The following is a 20692-nucleotide window of genomic DNA, read 5'->3' on the forward strand; positions in this document are numbered from 1 at the left end:
TCATCTGTAAAATGGGGATAAAAAGTGCCTCAGACTCTGAGCCCATGCAGGACAGGGACTGTGACCGATCCGATCGTCTTCTGCCTACCCCAGTGCTGCCCACTACGGTGCTGAGTCCCTCGTTAATGCTTGATAAATACCGTCATCGTTATTTTAAATCGACCTTTTTCTACCCCGTGGCCAGGAAATCTCGCATTGTTTGTGACATCGTGTGTGTGTGTGTACGCAGCCGTTTCTTCTGACACCACATCGTGTACTTTCTAGACGTAACATGTTGTTGCAAGAACTTTCCCTCATAATAATAATAATAGTGATGATGTTGGTATTTGTTAAGCGATCACTATGTGCCGAGCGCTGTTCTAAGCGCTGGGGTAGATACAGGGTAATCAGGTTGTCCCACGTGAGGCTCACGGTCTTAATCCCCATTTTACAGATGAGGTCACCGAGGCACCGAGGAGTGAAGTGACTTGCCCAAAGTCACACAGCTGACAGGTGGCAGAGCCGGGATTAGAACCCGTGACCTCTGACTCCTAAGCCCGTGCTCTTTCCACTGAGCCACGCTGCTTCTCCCTTATTGTTTTGTCACGTGGCATCTCAAGGATATAGTATAGAAAACACACCGGACAACAGGCTGGACTAGGCTTCGAGGCTGTCCATCACCTCGCCCCCTCCTACCTCTCCTCCCTTCTCTCTTTCCACCGCCCACCCCGCACGCTCCGCCCCTCCGCCGCCCGCCTCCTCGCCGGCCCCCGTTCTCGCCCGTCCCGCCGTCGACCCCCGGGCCGCGCCCTCCCCGTAAGCGCTTAACAAATACCATCATTATCCCTCCCTCCTCACCTCCGCCAAACTCATTCTCTTCCCCTCTTCAGAACCCTACTTAAAACTCACCTCCTCCAAGAGGCCTTCCCACACTGAGCTCCCCTTTTCCCTCTGCTCCCTCTGCCCCCCCTTCACCTCTCCGCAGCTAAACCCTCTTCTCTCCCCTTTCCCTCTGCTCCTCCCCCTCTCCCGTCCCACCCCCTCGGCACCGTACTCGCGCGCTCAACTGTATAGATCTTCATCACCCGATTTATTTTGTTAATGAGATGTACATCACCTCGATTCTATTTATTTGCTGTTGTTTTAATGAGACGTCCATCCCCTCGATTCTATTTATCGCCATCGTTCTCGTCCGTCCGTCTCCCCCGATTAGACCGTGAGCCCGTCAGAGGGCAGGGACCGTCTCCGTCTGTTACCGATTTGTACGTTCCCAGCGCTTAGTACAGTGCTCTGCATATAGTAAGCGCTCGATAAATGCTATTGAATGAATGAAGTGCTGAGGGAATTTTTCCACAGAAGTTACAGACCCTGAGGATGCAGTTGGTATTTTGGTGTGGTGGGTAGAGCCCGGGCCTGGGAGTCAGAAGGTCATGGGTTCTAATCCTTGTCCCACCCCTTGTGGGACATGGGGCCAGCCTTTCTTTGACGGGCAGAGCCATCGGAGTGGGCTTTACGCGGAGGTTTGCGATTAAAGAGCTGTCTTTGGCGTTGCAGAAGGACACGGGTTTTTGTACGAAACCTTTGGGATTCGGCCTGAGTTCTCTTGGCACGTGGATCCTTTCGGAGCATCCGCGACCACCCCGACCGTGTTCGCCCTGGCCGGCTTTAACGCCCACCTCATCTCCCGAATCGACTACGATCTGAAAGACGCCATGCAGAGAGGCAAGGTAAGAAGAAGAAGAAGAATTATGGTACCTGTTAATAATAATAATAGTGTTGGTATTTGTTAAGCGCTTACTATGTGCAGAGCACTGTTCTTAGCGCTGGGGTAGATACAGGGTAGTCAGGTTGTTCATTCAATAGTATTTATTGAGCGCTTACTATGTGCAGAGCACTGTACTAAGCGCTTGGGATGAACAAGTCGGCAACGGATAGAGACGGTCCCTGCCATTTGACGGGCTCACGGTCCGATCGGGGGAGGCGGACGGACGAGAACGATGGCGATAGATAGAGTCGAGGGGAAGGACATCTCGGAAAAACAATGGCGACCGAATAGAATCGAGGCGATGTACAATTCATTAACAAAATAAATAGGGTAATGAAAATATATACAGTCGAGCGGACGAGTACGATGCCGAGGGGAGGGGAAGGGAGAGGGGGAGGAGCAGAGGGAGATGGGGGGAAAAGAGGGTTAAGCTGCGGAGAGGTGAAGGGGGGGTGGCAGAAGGAGTAGAGGGAGAATGGGAGCTCAGTCTGGGAAGGCCTCTCGGAGGAGGTGAGGTTTAAGTAGGGTTTTGAAGAGGGGAAGAGAATTTTTTTGGCGGAGGTGAAGAGGGAGGGCGGTCCGGGACCGCGGGAGGACGCGGCCCGGGGGTCGACGGCGGGACGGGCGAGACCGAGGGACGGCGAGGAGGTGGGCGGCGGAGGAGCGGAGCGTGCGGGGTGGGCGGTGGAAAGAGAGAAGGGAGGAGAGGTAGGAAGGGGCGAGGTGACGTAGAGCCCTGAAGCCTAGAGTGAGGAGTTTTTGTTTGGAGCGGAGGTCGATAGGCAACCACTGGAGTTGTTTAAGAAGGGGAGTGACAGGCCCAGATCGTCTCTGCGGGAAGATGAGCCGGGCGGCGGAGTGAAGAATAGACCGGAGCGGGGCGAGAGAGGAGGAAGGGAGATCGGAGAGAAGGCCGACACGGTAGTCTAGCCGGGATATAACGAGAGCCCGTAGCGGTAAGGTAGCGGTTTGGGTGGAGAGGAAAGGGCGGATCTTGGCGATATTGTAAAGGTGAAAGGTCTTGGTAACGGATAGGATGTGTGGGGTGAACGAGAGAGAGAGGTTGTCCCACGTGAGGCTCACAGTCTTCATCCCCATTTGACAGATGAGGTCACCGAGGCACAGAGAAGTTAAGTGACTTGCCCACAGTCACATAGCTGCCAAGTGGTGGATCCGGGATTCGAACCCGTGACTTCTGACTCCCAAGCCCGGGCTCTTTCCACCGAGCCACGCTGCTTCTCATGCCCCACTAAAGTGTTCTAAGTTCTGGGGTAGTTACAAGTTAATCAGTTTGGACACAGTCCCTGTCCCACATGGAGCTCACAGTCGCGATCCCCTTTTTACAGATGAGGTCACTGAGGCACAGAGAAGTGAAATGACTTGTCTAAATTCATACAGCAGACAGGAGGAAGAGCTGGGATTAGAACACATGACCTTCTGACTCCCAGGTCCGGCTCTAGCCACTATCCAGCTGACTCCTGTGAACTTTCTTTTGCTCGGTCTTTGGTGCTTAGAGGTGGAAAGAGCCCTGGGAGTCAGGAGGCCTGAGTTCTAATCCTGACTCTGCCCCTTGTCTCCTGACTCACCTTAGCTTCCCCGCGACCCAGTTTCCTCTGATAAAATGGGAATAAGAGTCCCCCTTTTCTACCACCCCCCAAAACTGTGAGCCTCACGTGGAAGGAGGACTGCTTGCATTAAATCTGCCTCAGTGTGTTCAGTGCAAGTGCTCAGTGCGCCCTAGTGGAAAGAGCTTACTATGTGCCAAACACTGTTCTCAGCACTGGGGCGGATACAAGGTACCAGGCCGGACGCAGTCCCCGTTCCACGTGGGGCTCACAGTCTCCATCCCCATTTTCCAGATGAGGGAACTGAGGCCCGGAGAAGTGAAGCGACCCGCCCAAGGTCACACAGCAGACAAGTGGAGCTGGGATTAGAACCCACAACCTCTCACTCCCAAGCCCGCGGTCTTGCCACTTACTGGGCACTTCTGGTCTGCAAAGCACTGTAGTAAGAAGTGGGGAAAAATCTAATACGAGAAAGAGGAAGAGTTTCACCCCATATAATATAATAATGTTGGTATTTGTTAAGCGCTTACTATGTCTAGAGCACTGTTTTAAGCGCCGAGGTAGATACGGGGTCATCAGGTCGTCCCACGTGAGGCTCACAGTTAATCCCCATTTTACAGATGAGGTAACTGAGACCCAGGGAAGTGAAGTGACTCGCCCACAGTCACACAGCTGACACGTGACAGAGCCGGGAGTCGAACCCTTGACCTCTGACTCTGAAGCCCAGGCTCTTTCCACTGAGCCACGCTGCTTCCCCTTATACTGTCCTTGTCCCCCCGATTCTCTTTGTTCTTGTGTTTCAGAAGCTGCAGTTTGTGTGGCGGGCCTCTCCCTCCTTAGCAGAAAATCAGGAGATCTTCACGCACGTTATGGATCAATATAGCTACTGCACCCCATCCTACGTTCCCTTTTCGAACAGGTAGGGGCCTTCCTGAGTGTTCTACCTTTTTTTGCTTTAGTGGTATTTATTTATTATTTAGTAGGAAGCAGCAGGGTGTAATGGATGGAGCCCAAGCCTGGGAGTCAGAAGGTCACGGGTTCGATTCCCGGATCCGCCACTAGTCTGCTGTGTGGGCCGGGGCAAGTCACTTCACTTCTCTGGACCTCGGTTCCCTCGCCTGTAAAATGGGGATTAAGACCGTGAGCCCTTATGTGGGACAGGGACCGTGTCCAACCTCATTAGCTCCTATCCATCCCGACGCTTAGTGCAGTGCCTGGCCCATAGCGAGCTGTTAAATATCACAATTATTATTATTACCGTTATTACTGGGTGAAGAGAACTGTGTGAAATGCTTGGGTGAGTCATAACAGTGGTCATTACGGTACTTGTTAAGCGCTTACGACGTGTCAAGCATCGGAAGCTCATTCTAGACTGGAAGCTCGGCCCGGGCAGGGAATGTCTATTGTTATATTGCACTTTCCCAAGCGTTCAGCCCAGCACTCCGCACCCGGTAAACGCTCAGTAAATGCGACATGTTAATCAGGTTGGATCCGGTTCCCGTCCCACCTGGAGCTCCCGGTTTTAATCCCCGTTTGCCGGATGAGGTAACCGAGGCCCAGAGAAGCGAAGTGACTTGCCCAGGGTCACCCAGCGGACACGTGGCGGAGTCGGGATTAGAACCCAGGTCCTTCTGACTCCCAGGTCCTTGTCTATTCACTGGTTTTACGGTACAACGGAGTCGGTAGACCTGTTCCCTACCCACAGAGAGATTTCAGTCGTGATGGATTCCAAACAGTAATCAGTTGGGCTCAACATCCTCTGGGAGAGACTTGAAACGGTGGGGAAAGTGAGAGCCTTCAAAGGAAGAGAGAAATAACGTATCCCCTAAAGCACCTATGTGTATATCTATAATTTATTTATCTATTTATTTGTTTATAATAGTAATACCGATGGTATTTGTTAAGCACTTACTATGTGCCAAGCACTGTTCTTAGCACTGGGATAGGTACAAGGTAATCAGGTTGTCGCACGTGGGGCTCGCAATCTTAATCTCCATTTTACAGACGAGGTCACTGATTCATTCATTCAGTAATATTTCTTGAGCGCTTACTATGCGCAGAGCACTGTACCAAGCGCTTGGACTGCTTGTCACCTCCACGCACAGACCATGGTGGCGAACATTCAAGAGAGAGCAGCTTGGCTCGCCACAGACGATCGTCCCTCTTCATTTCTGAATTGTACTTTCCAAAGACTTAGTACGGTGCTCTGCACACAGTAAGCGCTCAGTAAATACGAGCGAATGAATGAAGTCACGTCACTTCTCTGGGCCCCAGTTCCCTCATCTGTAAAATGGGGATTGAGACTGTGAACCCTAAATGGGAAAGGGACTGTGTCCAACCCGATCTGCTTGTGTCCACCCCAGCGCTCAGTACAGTGCCTGGCGTATAGTCTGGATCTATTGGGTTGGTGTTGCTATCTTAATAATGCTGGTATTTGTTAAGCGCTTACTGTGTGCCGAGCACTGTTCTAAGCGCTGGGGTAGACACAGGGGAATCAGGTTGTCCCACGTGGGGCTCACGGTCTTCATCCCCATTTTACAGATGAGGGAACTGAGGCACAGAGAAGTGAAGTGACTTGCCCACAGTCACACAGCCGACAAGTGGCAGAGCTGGGATTCGAACTCATGAGCCCTGACTCCAAAGCCCGTAATAATAATGTTGGTATTAAGCCCTTTCTATGGGCAGGGCACTGTTCTAAGCGCTGGGGTAGATACAGGGTAATAATAATAATAATGTTGGTATTTGTTAAGCGCTTACTATATGCAGAGCACTGTTCTAAGCGCTGGGGTAGATACGGGGTAATCAGGTGGTCCCACGTGGGGCTCACGGTCTTCATCCCCATTTTACAGCTGAGGGAACTGAGGCACAGAGAAGTGAAGTGACTTGTCATCAAGTTGGCCCACGTGGGGCTCACAGTCTTAATCCCCATTTTACAGATGAGGTCACCGAGGCACAGAGAAGTGAAGTGACTTGTCCACGGTCCCACAAGCTGACAATAACTTCTCTATTACAAGATTGCTGTCACTCTGTGGTTTTCCCGCAGATCCGGGCTTTACTGGGATGGTTTCGCCGTCTTCTCTGTGACGAAATAGCCGTAACCGTTGGGTTTTTCCCGCAGGTCTGGATTTTATTGGAATGGTGTTGCCGTCTTCCCAGATCCTCCAAAGGATGGCATTTACCCAAACATGAGTGTCCCCGTCACCGATGCCACCGTTGACCTCTACGCGCAGACCATGGTGGCGAACATTAAGGAGCGAGCGGCTTGGTTCGCCACGGACGAAGTCCTCTGGCCGTGGGTAAGTTAGAAATTATAGGAAGGGACCGCACCTGCCAATTCTGTTGTATTGCACGCTCCCTAGCGCTTAATACAGTCCCCTGCCACATAGTAAACGCTTAATCAATGCCAGTGAGACGGCCTAGGGGACGGAGCCCGGGGCTGGGAGTCGGAGGAGCTGGGTTCTAATCCCGACTCTGCCACTTGGTCTGCCGAGGGACCTTGAGCAAATCACTTCACTTCTCCGGGCCTCAGTGACCTCGTCGGTAAAAAGGGGATTAAGACCGTGAGCCCCGTTCGGGGCCTGGACCGGAGCCGACCCCGTGAACTTGCCTCCACACCGGCACTTGATACAATGCCAGACACATAGTAAGCGCTTAATAATAATTGCGGTATTTGCCGAGCGCCTACTATGTGCCAGGCACTGCAGCAGCACGGCTCAGTGGAAAGAGCCCGGGCTTGGGAGCCAGAGGTCATGGGTTCTAATCCCGCTCCGCCACCTGTCGGCTGTGCGACCGTGGGCAAGTCACTTCACTTCTCGGTGCCTCAGTTCCCTCATCTGTAAAATGGGGATGAAGACCGTGAGCCTCACGTGGGACAACCTGCTTCCCCTGTATCTTCCCCCAGCGCTTAGAACAGTGTTCTGCACGTAGTAAGCGCTTAACAAATACCAACGTTATTATTATTATTATTAATATTATTATTATTGTAAACGCTCAGTAAATACGATTGATTGAATGAAAGATTTATAACCTTTTCTCTCGAAGCAGTGTGGCTTAATAATAATAATAATAATAATAATGTTGGTATTTGTTAAGCCCTTACTACGTGCAGAGCACTGTTCTAAGCGCTGGGGTAGATACAGGGGAATCAGGTTGTCCCACGTGAGGCTCACGGTCTTCATCCCCATTTTACAGATGAGGGAACTGAGGCACCGAGAAGTGAAGTATCTCGCCCCCCGGTCACACAGCTGACCAGCGGCCGAGCCGGGATTCGAACCCATGACCTCCGACTCCCACGCCCGGGCTCTTTCCACGGAGCCACGCTACTTCGCGGCTTAGCGGGTAGAGCACGGGCCTAGGTGCCAGGAAGACCTTGGTTCTAATCCCGGCTCTGCCCCTTGTCTGCTGACCTTGTCTGACCTCGGGCAAGTCAGATAACCTCCCTGTGCCTCAGTTCCCACGTCTGGAAAACGGGAATAAAGCCCGAGAGCCCCACGTGGGACAGAGGCCATGAAGCGGCATGGCTTAGTGGTTGGAAGGACCTTGGTTTGAATACCACCTCTGCCACGTGTCTCCTGCGTGACCTTGGACAAGTCACTTCCCTTCTCAGCGCCCTCCTCTGTCAAATGGGGATTAGGAGTCTGAGCTCCTTGTGGGACAGGGACCGGGTCCAACCTGATTAACCTGTGCTTAGTAAAGTGCTTAGCACGTAGGAAGCGATTAACAAGTACTATTATTATTGTCATTATGATGCCTTATATCTCCCCCCAGCACTTAATAGGACGGTGCTTGGCGCATAGTAAGCGCTTAACACGATAACGATAATAACAATGGTATTGATTAAGCACTTACTCTGCGCCAGGCACCGTTCTGAGGGCTGGGGTGAAGTCAAGCCAGTCGGGTTGGACGCAGTCCCCGTCTCACGTTGGGCTCACGGTCTCGATTCCCCATTTTACAGATGAGAGAACTGAGGCCCCGAGAAGCGAGGTCATGGGTTCGAATCCCAGCTCTGTCACTTGTCAGCCGTGTGACTGTGGGCGAGTCACTTCACTTCTCTGGGCCTCAGTTACTCCGTCTATCAAATGGGGGTGAAGACTGCGAGCCTCACGTGGGACAACCTGCTTAGCCTGTATCTACCCCAGCGCTTAGAACAGTGCTTGGCACATAGTAAGCGCTTAACAAATACCACCGTTTTATTTATTTTATCATTATTATCATTATTATTATTAAAGAATCCTGAAAATGGACCGTTCTGTTCTCCTCTGTGCCTGGCAGGGCTGCGACAAACAGTTCTTCAACGCGTCGGTTCAGTACTCCAACATGGACCGTCTACTTGACTACATCAATGAGCGGGCGGAGCGGTTTGGAGTCACGGTGCAGTACGCCACCCTGGGAGATTACTTCCGGGCCGTTTTCCAGAGGAAGGTCGTGTGGCCCGTCCGGGACCATCGGGATTTTCTGCCTTATTCAACGGGTACTGAAAGAGCTCTCCTTTCCCTCCCCCCCGCCCCCGGCCCCCGGCCCGTCTCACTCTCTAGACTTCATCGACGTAGCCGTTCACTCAGTCGTATTCATTGAGTGCTCAGCTGCGTGCAGAGCACCGTACTGAGCGCTCGGGAGAGGACGGCGTAACGACGGAAGCAGTGTAAGAATAGGACGGTAAAACGGTAGAAGCCCCGTGGCCTAGTGGATAGGGCGAGGGCCCGAGAGGCAGAAGGAGCTGGGTTCTAATCCCGGCTCCACCGCTCGTCTGCCGCGGGACTTGGGGCAAGTCACTTCATTTCTCCGGGCCTCAATTCCCTCGTCGGTGAAATGGAGAGTAAGAGCGGGAACCCCGTGGGGGTCAGGGACTGTGTCCAACTCGATTAACTCGAATCTACCCCAGTGCTCAGAGCAGTGCTTGGCACGGAATAAGTGCTTACCAAGTAACGTTATTATTATTATCGTTAATAATAACGATCAACAGCCGTTCCTTGACCACAGCGAGCTGACAGTTTAGAGGGAAGAGGCAGACATTAATAGGAATAAATTAATTTCAGATACAGACTTAAGGGCTGGGGGGCAGGGGGGTTATTTGTGTTTGTGTATATATGTGTGTGTATATGTGTCCTTATATATACACACACATATAAATATATGTATGTATATATATATATGTGTGTATATATATATGTATATATATATATGTGTACACACCCCTACTTATATAACTTATATTGTTCTTGTTCTTGACTGTCTCCCCCGATCAGACCGTAAGCCCATCAAAGGGCAGGGACCGTCTCTATCTGTTGCCGACTTGTTCATCCCAAGCGCTTAGTACAGTGCTCTGCACATAGTAAGCCTTCAATAAATACTATTGAATGAATGAATGGATGAATATATACATACACGCGTATATGTGTATATATGTGTATGTATATATAAATATGTGTATATGTGTGTATATATGCATATATATACGTACATAATAATGTTGGTATTTGTTAAGCGCTTACTATGTGCAGAGAACCGTTCTAAGCGCCGGGGAAGATACAGGGTGATCAGGTTGTTCATTCGTTCATTCAATAGTATTTATTGAGCACTTACTATGTGCAGAGCACTGTACTAAGCGCTTGGAATGGACAAGTCGGCAACAGATAGAGACGGTCCCTGCCCTTTGACGGGCTCACGGTCTGATCCGGGGAGACGGACGGACGAGAACGATGGCGATAGATGGAGTCGAGGGGAAGAACGTCTCGTAAAAACAGTGGCGACTAAATGGAATCAAGAATCAAGAATCAAGGTTGTCCCACGTGAGGCTCACAGTCTTCATCCCCATTTTACAGATGAGGTCACTGAGGCCCAGAGAAGCGAAGTGACTCGCCCACAGTCACACAGCTGACAAGTGGCAGGGCCGGGAGTCGAACCCGTGACCTCTGACTCCAAAGCCCAGGCTCTTTCCACTGAGCCACGCTACTTCCCCGTGTGTGTATGTATATATAAATATGTGTATATGTGTGTATATATAGACACGTGTATATGTGTGTGGGGATATGTGTGTGGATATATAAACATGTGTGTATGTATATATACATTGTGTACGTGCATATGTGTGTGTGTGTGTGTGTGTTTGTGTGTCTATATATGTGAGTCTATGTGTGTATATATATATATATACATGTGTATATATATATGTGTGTATATATATATATATATATATATATATATATATATATATACATGTGTGTATGTATATATGTATGCATATATATGTGCATATACACACACACGTAAATATTACTTCTCCCTCACCCATACCCCAGCGCTTAGAACAGTGCTCTGCACAGAGTAAGCGCTTGGCAAATACCAACATCATTATTATAAATGGTGAGCCCCGTTTGAGCCAGGCACTATGTCTCATCTGATCGTATCTCCCCCAGTGCTTAGCGCAGTGTTTGGAACATAGGAAGAGTTGAACAAATACAGTAATCACGACAGTAGCTCTAACCGTGTGGAAAGATAACAGACCTGACGGCCAAGGGGCCTGGGTTCGGATGCCGGGTCGGCCACTTGGTTCATTCGGAGGTATTTATCGTGGGCTTACTGTGTGCAGAGCACTGTACGAAGCGCTTGGGAGAGGACCACATAACAATAAGCAGACACATTCCCTGCCCACAGCGAGCTTTCAGTTTAGAGGGGCCGTGGGCCAGCGATTTAGCTTCCCTTTGCCACGGTTTACTAATCCGTACCATTTAATTAAATTTAAATTCGAGCGAATCAGAGGAATTAAGTTTAATTAAAGGGAATTAAAGCGCCTCTTCTCTCTCTCCCTTGCAGTCTGAGCAACAGTCTGAGACTGGGTCCGATCCAATTCTCTTGAACAGCCCTGGAATTCAGCGCGGCGTTTTCAGCTCGGCGTGGGCGGGGAGTGTGTCTGTTTATTGTTATAGTGAACTCTCCCAGGCGCTTAATAATAATAATAATAATAATAATGGCATTTGTTAAGCACTTATTGTGTCCAAAGCACTTCTAGGCCCTGGGGAGGATACAGGGTGATCAGGTTGTCCCACATGGGACTCGGTCTCCATCCCCATTTTACAGAGGAGGTCACTGAGGCCCAGAGAAGTGAAACGACTTCCCACAGTCACTCAGCTGACAAGCGGCTGACCCGGGATTCGAACCCATGACCTCTGACTCCCAAGCCCGGGCTCTTTCCACTGAGCCACGCTGCTTCTCCGAGCTCTGTGTTTAGTACAGTGCTCTGCACACAGCCCTCAACAGTTCCGACCGAACGGCTGAATGACACATAGTAAGGGCTTGACAAGTTCTCTAACTCCCACCTCTTTATTTGTTCCCAGGACTTAATGAAGTGCTCCGCACGCAGTAGAGAAGCAGCGCGGCTCAGTGGAATGAGCCCGGGCTTGGGAGTCCGAGGTCACGGGTCCGAATCCCCACTCTGCCACCGGCCAGCTGTGTGACTGTGGACAAGTCACTTCACTTCTCCGGGCCTCAGTTCCCTCATCTGTAAAATGGGGATCAAGACTGTGAGCCGCACGTGGGACAACCTGATGACCCCGTATCTCCCCCAGCCCTTAGAACAGTGCTCTGCGCATAGTAAGCGCTTAACAAATACCAACATTCATTCATTAATTAAGTGCTTAGTAAATATGAAGCTGTTATATGGTTACATTGTACTCTCCCAAGCGTTTAGTAGAGTGCTGTGCGCACGGTGAGCACTCGATAATACTATCGACCGACGGATGGACTTTCCCAAGCTCTCGGTGATGATGATAACAATAATGGTATTCGTTAAGCAGTTACTTTGTGCCGAGCACTGTTCTAAACGATGGGGGAGATCCAGGTTTAACAGGTTGTCCCACTTGGGGATCACAGTTTCCATCCGCATTTTACAGATGAGGTAACTGAGGCCCAGAGAAGAAGGAGAAGAAGAATGATGATGGTATGTGTTAAGCACTTACTGTGTGCCAAGCACTGTTCTAAGCACTGGGGGGAGATTCAAGGTAATCAGGTTGTCCCACCCGGGGCTCACAGTCTTCATCCCCATTTGACAGATGAAGCAACTGAGGCCCAGAGAATAATAATAATGATGATGATGGTATCGGTCAAGCAAAGAGAAGCAGCGTGGCTCAGTGGAAAGGGCCCGGGCTTGGGAGTCAGAGGTCATGGGTTCGAATCCCAGATCCGCCACTCGTCAGCTGGGTGACTGTGGGCGAGTCACTTCCCTTCTCTGGGCCTCAGATACCTCATCTGTAAAATGGGGACGAAGACCGTGAGCCCCACGGGGGACAACCTGATCACCTGTGTCTCCCCCAGCGCTTAGAACAGTGCACGGCACATAGTAAGTGCTTAACAAATAGCAACGTTATTATTATTATTGTTATCATTATTAAGCGTTTACCGTGTGTCACGCACTCTTCTAAGCGCTGGGGGGGATACAAGGTGATCGGGTTGTCCCACTCGGGGCTCACCCTCTTCATCCCCATTTTCCAGATGAGGGACTGAGGCCCAGAGAAGTGAAGTGACTGGCCCGAAGCCACGCGGCTGCCAAGGGGCGGAGCCGGGATTAGAACCCACGCCCTCTGACTCCCAAGCCCGGGCTCTTTTCCGTTAGGCCACGCCGGCCAGGTGAGCCGTCGGCGGGACGGGTGGGGATCTCACGGCCGTCCTCTGCTTCTCCCCCAGAAGCCTTCCAAACGTGGAGCGGGTTCTTCGCGTCCCGCGGCCGGCTGAAGGGGCGGGCCCGGAGGGCCGGCTCCCTGCTGACGGCGGCGGAGTCCATGCTGACCCGCTCCCTCCGGACGGCCTCTCCCGCCCCGGTGGATCCCGCCTGGGCCCTGCGGCAGCTCCGCGGGCTCCGCTGGGCCGTGTCCGAGGTAAGCGGAGGCCGCGCCCCGTCGCCCTCTCGGACTCTCCTCTTGGCGCCCACTCGCTCTTCGTGGCTCAGTGGAAAGAACCCAGGCTTGGGGAAGACCCCGGAGGCCGTGGGTTCCAGTCCCGACTCTGCTACTTGTCAGCCGGGTGACTTCGGGCAAGTCACTCCGCTTCTCTGGGCCTCTGTTACCTCATCTGTAAAATGGGGATTGAGCCTGCGAGCCCCACGGGGGACGACCCGATGACCCCGTATCTACCCCAGCGCTGAGAACAGTGCTCGGCACACAGTAAGCGCTTAACAAATGCCAACGTCGTCATTATTATCGCATCCCTCTCCGTCGGTAAAATGGAGGTTAAGACTGTGAGCCCCACGTGGGACCACCTCATTGCCTTCTGTCCGGTACTGAGGACGGTGCTCGGCACGTAGTGAGCGCTTAACGAATGCCGTCGTCATTATCATTATTTTGCTCTCCCCCAAGGGCTTACTCCACTTCTCTAGACTGGAAGCCCAAATCCTGACTGTAGGTTGGCTGTGATGGCGTTCGTTAAGGGCTGACTATGTGCCGAGCACTGTTCTAAGCCCTGGGGAGGATGCAGGGTCATCAGGTTGTCCCCCGTGGGGCTCACCGTCTTCATCCCCATTTTACAGATGAGGGAACCGGGGCACAGAGAAGCGAAGTGACTTGGCCAAAGTTACACAGCTGATCAGTGGTGGAGCCGGGATTAGAACCCACCACCTCCGACTCCCAAGCCCGGGCTCTGTGGGCAGGGAATGTTAATAATAATGAGATTCATAATAGCAATGCGGGGATTGTGTCCAACCTGATTTGCCTGTGTCCACCCCGGCACTTAATCCGGCGCCTGGCATGTGGTGAGCATTCATTCATTCATGCGATAGTATTTATTGAGCGCTTACTATGTGCAGAGCACTGTACCGAGCGCTTGGAATGTACGAGTCGGCAACAGATAGAGACGGCCCCTGCCCTTTGACGGGCTCACGGTCTGATCGGGGGAGACGGGCAGATGAGAACACTTGACAGATACCGCAATTATCATTAATAGTAATAATGATGATGGTGTTTGTTAAGCCCTCACTATGTAACTTCTCAGGGGGCAGGGAATGTGTCTGTTGTTATATCGTAGTCTCCCAAGCACTTAGTACAGTGCTGTACACACAGTAAGGGCTCAATAAATACAAGTGAACGAATGAATGCCAGGGAGCTGTGTGGCTTAGTGGAAAAGAGCCTGGGCTTGGGAGTGAGAGGTTGTGGGTTCTAATCCCCCCGCGCCACTCGACTGCTATGTGACTCTGGGCAAGTCACTTCCCTTCTCTGGGCCTCAGTTGCCTCATCTGTAAAATGGGGATTAAGACTGCCAGCCCCACGTGGGACAACCTGATTGCCCTGTATCACCCCCAGCACCTAGTGCATGGCACATAGTAAGAGCTTAACAAATACCAGCATTATTATTATGATTTTTATTATTAAAGGGACTAGTCCAAGATCCCAGCAGCAGATAATAATGTTGGTATTGAAGAGCTTACTGTGTGCAGAGCACCGTTCTAAGCGCTGGGGGAGATACAGGGGAATCGGGTCGTCCCGCATGAGGCTCACGGTTAATCCCCATTTTACAGATGAGGTAACGGAGTCACAGGGAAGTGAAGTGACTCGCCCACAGTCACACAGCTGACAGGTGGCAGAGCCGGGCTTCGAACCCATGACCTCCGACTCCCAAGCCCGGGTTCTTTCCACTGAGCCGCCCTGCTTCTCTGCATAAGTGGAGGGTTGGAATTAGAATCCAGGTCCTTCTGACTCTGTGCTCTTGCTCTGCCTCTCCAAAGTGCTTACTACAGTTGATAATAATGGCATTTGTTAAGCACTTACTATGTGCGTAGCACTGTTCTAAGCGCTGGGGAGGACACAGTCGTAATCCCCATTTTACAGATGGGGTAACTGTGGCACAGAGAAGTGAAGTGACTTGCCCAGAGTCACACAGCTGCCAAGGGGCTGAACCGGGATTCGAACCCATGACCTCTGACTCCCAAGCCCGGGCTCTTTCCACTGAGCCACGCTTCTTCTGTTCACTCATAATAACAGTAACTGTGGTAATTGTTAAGCACTTACTGTGCGTCAAGCACTGTTCCAAACGCTGGAGTAGATAGAAGATCCCGGTTCTGCCACTTGTCAGCTGTGCGACTGTGGCAAGTCATTTCACTTCTCTGGGCCTCAGTTCCCTCATCTGTAAAATGGGGAGTAAGACTGTGAGCCTCACGTGGGACAACCCCATGACCCTGTATCTCCCCCAGCGCTTAGAACAGTGCTCGGCACATAGTAAGCGCTTACCAGATACCAACATTATCATTAGAAGGTGACCGGGTTGGACACAGTCCCTGGCCCACATGGGGCTCACATTCTTAATCCCCATTTTACAGTCGTAGTAACTGAGGCACGGAGAAGTGAAGCGACTCGTCCGAGGTCACACAGCAGACAGGTGGCGGAGCCGGGAGGAGAAGCCCTTCCGACTCCCAGGCCCGGGCTCCAGCCACTAGGCCACGCTGCCACTGTTCTCGTCCGTCCGTCTCCCCCGACCGGACCGTAAGCCCGTCAGACGGCAGGGACCGTCTCTATCTGTTGCCGACTTGTTCATTCCGAGCGCCTCGTCCAGTGCGCTGCACGTAGTAAGCGCTCAATAAATACCATCGAATGAATGAATGAATGCTTCTAGGAAGCGCTCAGTAAATACCACCGATTGATCGAACCATCGATTCCTCCAGGTCCAGCATCACGACGGCATCACCGGCACCGAGTCCCCCAAGGTCCGAGACATGTACATGAAGAATTTAATGGAAGGAATGCCTCGCTGTGATAGAAGCTGATGGCTTCCATTATATCCCCCATGGTCCAAGGGGAGGAGAAGCAAAAAGCGCAGGCTCCCGTCGACGACAGCGATTCAGCCAGGCGAGGTAGGGGGTCACGGACCTCGAGCTCCCGTCCTTGTGAATGAACGAAAGAAGCCGCGTGGCTCCGTGGCAAGAGCCTGGGCTGGGGAGTCAGAGGTCGTGGGTTCTAATCCCAGCTCCGCCGCGGGTCTCCTTGGTCACCATGGGCGGGCCCGCTTCATTCATTCAGTCAATCGACAGTATTTATTGAGCACTTGCTAGGTGCAGGGCACCGTACTAAGCGCTTGCAATGGACAGTTCGGCAACGGATAGAGACGATCCCGGCCCAGCGCCGGGCTTACGGTCTAACTGGGGGAGGCTTCGCTTCTCTGGGCCTCATTTCCCTCATCTAGGAAATGGAGGATTAAAACCGTGAGCCCCGTGCGGGACAGGGATTGTATCCGTTCATTCGGTAGTATTTATTGAGCGCTTACTATGTGCAGAACACACAGTAAGCTCTTGGAACGCGTAGTTCGGCAACAGAGGCCATCCCTGCCCAGTGACAGGCTCACGGTCTAAAACGGGGAGGACGGGACAGCAAGAGCGAAACAGAAACAAAACAAAACAAGACGACGTCAAGATAAATCATCGAGAATGGTGGTGCCTGCCACATAATAATAATAACGATGGCATTCGTTAAACACTTACCGTGTGCAAAGCACTGCTCTAAGCACTGGAGAGGATACGAGGTGATCAGGTTGTCCCACATGGGGCTCACAGTCTTAACGCCCGTTTTCCAGATGAGGTGACTGAGGCACAGAGAAGTGACTTGCCCAAAGTCACACCACTGACAAGCGGCGGAGCCGGGTTTCGAACCCATGACCTCTGACTCCCGAGCCCGGGCTCTTTCCACTGAGCCACGCTGCTTCTCTAGGCGATTAACAAGAACCATTATTATTATTATTATTGCTATCATTAAGAAAGACCACAGTTAGGATCATTATACTCCCTTATTTCTTATCGGTCATTTATTTTCCCCTGGCCAGTTTCCAGGGTCCGTTTTCCCCTGCTAGAATGTAAAGTCTTTTGAGGGCCGGGACCGTACCTCCTGATTCTGTGACATTCCCCCAAGCAATCAGTACCGTGCTCTGTCATTCATTCAGTCCTATTTACTTGAGCGGCTTTACTGTGTGCAGAGCACTGTACTAAAGCCCTTGGAAAGACCAGTTCAGCAACAAATGGGAGACCGTCTCTGCCCACGACGGCTATAAGGTTTCAGTAAATACTATCTGGGAATCGGATTCAAATGGAGAAAAAATAATGATCGGTATTTGTTAAGGGCTCACTACGGGCCTAACACTCTTCTAAGCGCTGGGACAGATACGAGATAATGGGGTTGTCCCCCGTGGGGCTCACAGTCTCAGTCCCCATTTTACAGATGCAGTAGCTGAGGCACGGAAGCGACTTGCCCAAGGTCACACGGCAGACAAGTGGCAGAGCCGGAATTAGAATCCACATCCTCTGACTTCCCGGCCCGGGCTCTTTCCACTCAGCACGCTGCTTCTCTGCTATCTTCTTCTTCTCTATCCGGCTCTGCCGCTTGTCAGGCTGTGTGACTGTGGGCAAGTCACTTCACTTCTCGGTGCCTCAGTTCCCTCATCTGTAAAATGGGGCTGAAGGCTGTGAGCCTCACGGGGGCCAGCCCGGTTCCCCTGTATCTACCCCAGCGCTTAGAACGGCGCTCTGCACGTAGTGAGCGCTTAACAGATACCAATATCATTATTATCGTTAATCGTTCTCTAACGTCGTAGAGCAGCCCTGAAGAATGGCGTCCCCACCGCTTGACTTTTTTGATCGGCAAAGGGGATTCTTTTTTATCTTCCCTTCTGTGGAAAGGTTCTAAAACCGGTGACTATTACGCAGTGGTTTATAATCCTCTGGCCTGGACCATCACGACTTTTGTTACGGTTGCTCTGGACTCCGTGGAAGTCAGCGTCTTCGATGAGCTAGGGCACCCCGTGCCTGCCCAGGTATTTTGGTTTGATTGTTTTCAGATGGTATTTAAGTGCTGACTGTGTCCCGGTGCCGTAGTAAACGCTGGGATAGCTGCAGGCTACTCAGGTGGGATCCAATTCATTCGATCGTATTTACTGATTATTGATTTATTGACGATTGCTCAACTGTATATATCTTCATCACCCTATTGATTTTGGTAATGAGATGTACATCACTCCTGATCTATTTATTTGCCATTGTTTTAACGAGATGTTCTTCCCCTTGACTCTATTTATTGCCACTGTTCCCGTCTGCCCGTCTCCCCCGATTAGACTGCGAGCCCGTCAGAGGGCAGCGACTGTCTCTGTCTGTTGCCGATTTGTAAATTCCAAGCGCTTAGCACAGTGCTCTGCACATAGTAAGCGCTCAATAAATACTATTGAATGAATATTGAGCACTTAGTGCGCAGGGCACCGTACCAAGCGGCAAATCCATGTCCTACCCGGGGCTCCCGTCTTCATCCCCGTTTGACGGATGAGGTAACTTGGGGGCGGTGAAGTTCATTCATTCAATCGTATTTATTGAGCGCTTACTATGTGCAGAGCACTGTACTGAGCGCTTGGAATGGACAAATCGGCAACAGATAGAGACGGTCCCTGCCGCTTGACGGGCTCACGGTCTGATCGGTGGGAGACGGACGGACGAGAACGATGGCAGTAAATAGAATCAAGCGACAGTGACTTGTCCGAGGTCACACGGCAGACGAACGGCGGAGTCCGGATTAGAACCCAGGACCTTCTGACTCCCAGACCCCGGGCTCTTTCCACTTAGGCCGTGCTGTTTCCGCCCGACGAGCTCGGATCCGCCCCAGCTTCGGTCCGTTGCCTGGCACGGAGGGAGCACTTAACGGATACCCTAAAAAAAACCCAGTGATGATGATGATGATGATGATGATAACACTAATAAAATAATCATCGGACATCATACCCAATTTACCCAAGTGAGCTCTCTGGAATATCCGGACGTCTCAAAGGACGCAGGGTCACCGGATCCAGTTTTAAGCAACCGGGGCGTCGACCTCTTTCATGCGATGGGGGAATTCCCGAAGCGAGCTCTGTCTTCTCGTTGCGGGCAGGGATTTGCCCGTCTGTTATTACGTTGTCCCCTCCCAAGCGCTCAGTACAGTGCCTGGCGCGCAGTAAGGGCTCCATGGATACGAATGAATCGAACTGAATTTACAGATCCAGAACTCTACCGACTCTCCGGCCGCCTACGACCTCTACATCCTGGTCACCGTCCGGGGTCTCGGCTATCGCCGCTTCAGCATCAGAGCGTCCAAGCCCTCCGACGCCGGATCGGCCTCCGTCGCCAGGGTGACGCGGTTCGGCCGAAAAGCGACAGACCCTTCCCGTCCAGGTGGTGGTGACCGGCTCTTTCCCGTGGGGAACGACTGCTACGATGTGTTAGTGGACCAAGACACCAACCTGATTCACGGTATCACAGATAGGTGAGGGGTTCCTTCGATCGGATTTATTCGGTGGGATTTTCTCGAGCGGCTTGCCGGCTACCGCTTGGGAGAGTGTACTAGGACAATTCATCAGACGCGTTCCCTGCCCGCGATGAGCTTACGGTCGAGAGGGCTCTGACCTTTCTTTCTCCTCCGGGGTTTTGCCGAGGCCTTAACAGCCTGGCCTAGTGGCAAGAGCCCTGGCTTGGGGGACGGAGGTCGTGGGTTCTAATCCCGGCTCCGCCACGCGTCAGCTGTGCGACTTTGGGCATTTTGCTTTCCATCTCTGGACCCCGGTGGCCTCTTCTGTAAAATGGGGATGAAGACCCACGTGGGGCAACCTGATTACCTTGTATCTCCCTCAGCGCTTAGAACAGTGCTTGCCACATGGTAAGCGCTTAACCAATACCGTCGTTATTAAATATCGCGGGTCCACCGGGTCTACACTGTGAGCCCAGGGTGGGCTAGGTACAGCGCAAAATGATTATCTTGTAATATGTGCCAACGCCTAGTACGGTACTCGGCACGTAATAATAATAATAATAATGTTGGTATTTAAGCGCTTACTATGTGCAGAGCGCTGTTCTAAGCACTGGGGTAGATACAAGGTAATCAGGTTGTCCCTCGTGAGGCTCGTACCGACGTCGTTACTCAACACTTGGGTATTGTTCATTCATTCATTCAATTGTATTGATTAAGCACAGGATAGCAACAAACGGACCCATTCCTGCCCTCAACGAGCTTACAGTCTAGAGGGGGAGACGGGCATTAATAGAAATAAATAAATACATAAATAAATTACAGCTATACATGTGTGCGGGGGGGATGGGAGGGAGGATAAATGAAGGAGAAAGAGCGGCGCAGAAGGGAGTGGGAGAAGAGAGGAGGGCCTAGTCGGGGAAGGCTTCGTGGAGGAGAATACGATACGGTATTGTTGTATCGTACTCTCCCAAGCACTTAGTACAGTGCTCTACGCACTAAGCGCTTAAAAAATAGGATTGAACGAATGGGAAGACAGTATAACAGAGGTAGTAATAATAATAATAATAATAACGATGGTATTTGTTAAGCACTTATTCTGTGCCAAGCACTGTTCTGATTGCTGAGGTAGATAAAAAGTAAGCAGATTGTCCCAC

At 51.5% G+C, this 20692-nt stretch overlaps 1 protein-coding gene across 1 annotated transcript in view; it reads left to right on the plus strand.

Moving 5' to 3' along the window:
* MAN2B2 (mannosidase alpha class 2B member 2) overlaps positions 1 to 20692 on the plus strand; it is a 72960-nt gene that overhangs the window by 25512 nt on the left and 26756 nt on the right. Inside the window, 9 exon segments of the mRNA XM_029063592.2 lie at positions 1534 to 1706; positions 4113 to 4228; positions 6428 to 6605; positions 8581 to 8779; positions 12988 to 13178; positions 15950 to 16042; positions 16045 to 16138; positions 17951 to 18084; positions 19291 to 19556. Of these exon segments, the coding sequence (XP_028919425.1) occupies positions 1534 to 1706; positions 4113 to 4228; positions 6428 to 6605; positions 8581 to 8779; positions 12988 to 13178; positions 15950 to 16042; positions 16045 to 16138; positions 17951 to 18084; positions 19291 to 19556 (1444 nt within the window).

The sequence above is a fragment of the Ornithorhynchus anatinus genome, chromosome 4 (assembly GCF_004115215.2).
Source record: "Ornithorhynchus anatinus isolate Pmale09 chromosome 4, mOrnAna1.pri.v4, whole genome shotgun sequence".
Lineage (NCBI taxonomy): Eukaryota > Metazoa > Chordata > Mammalia > Monotremata > Ornithorhynchidae > Ornithorhynchus > Ornithorhynchus anatinus.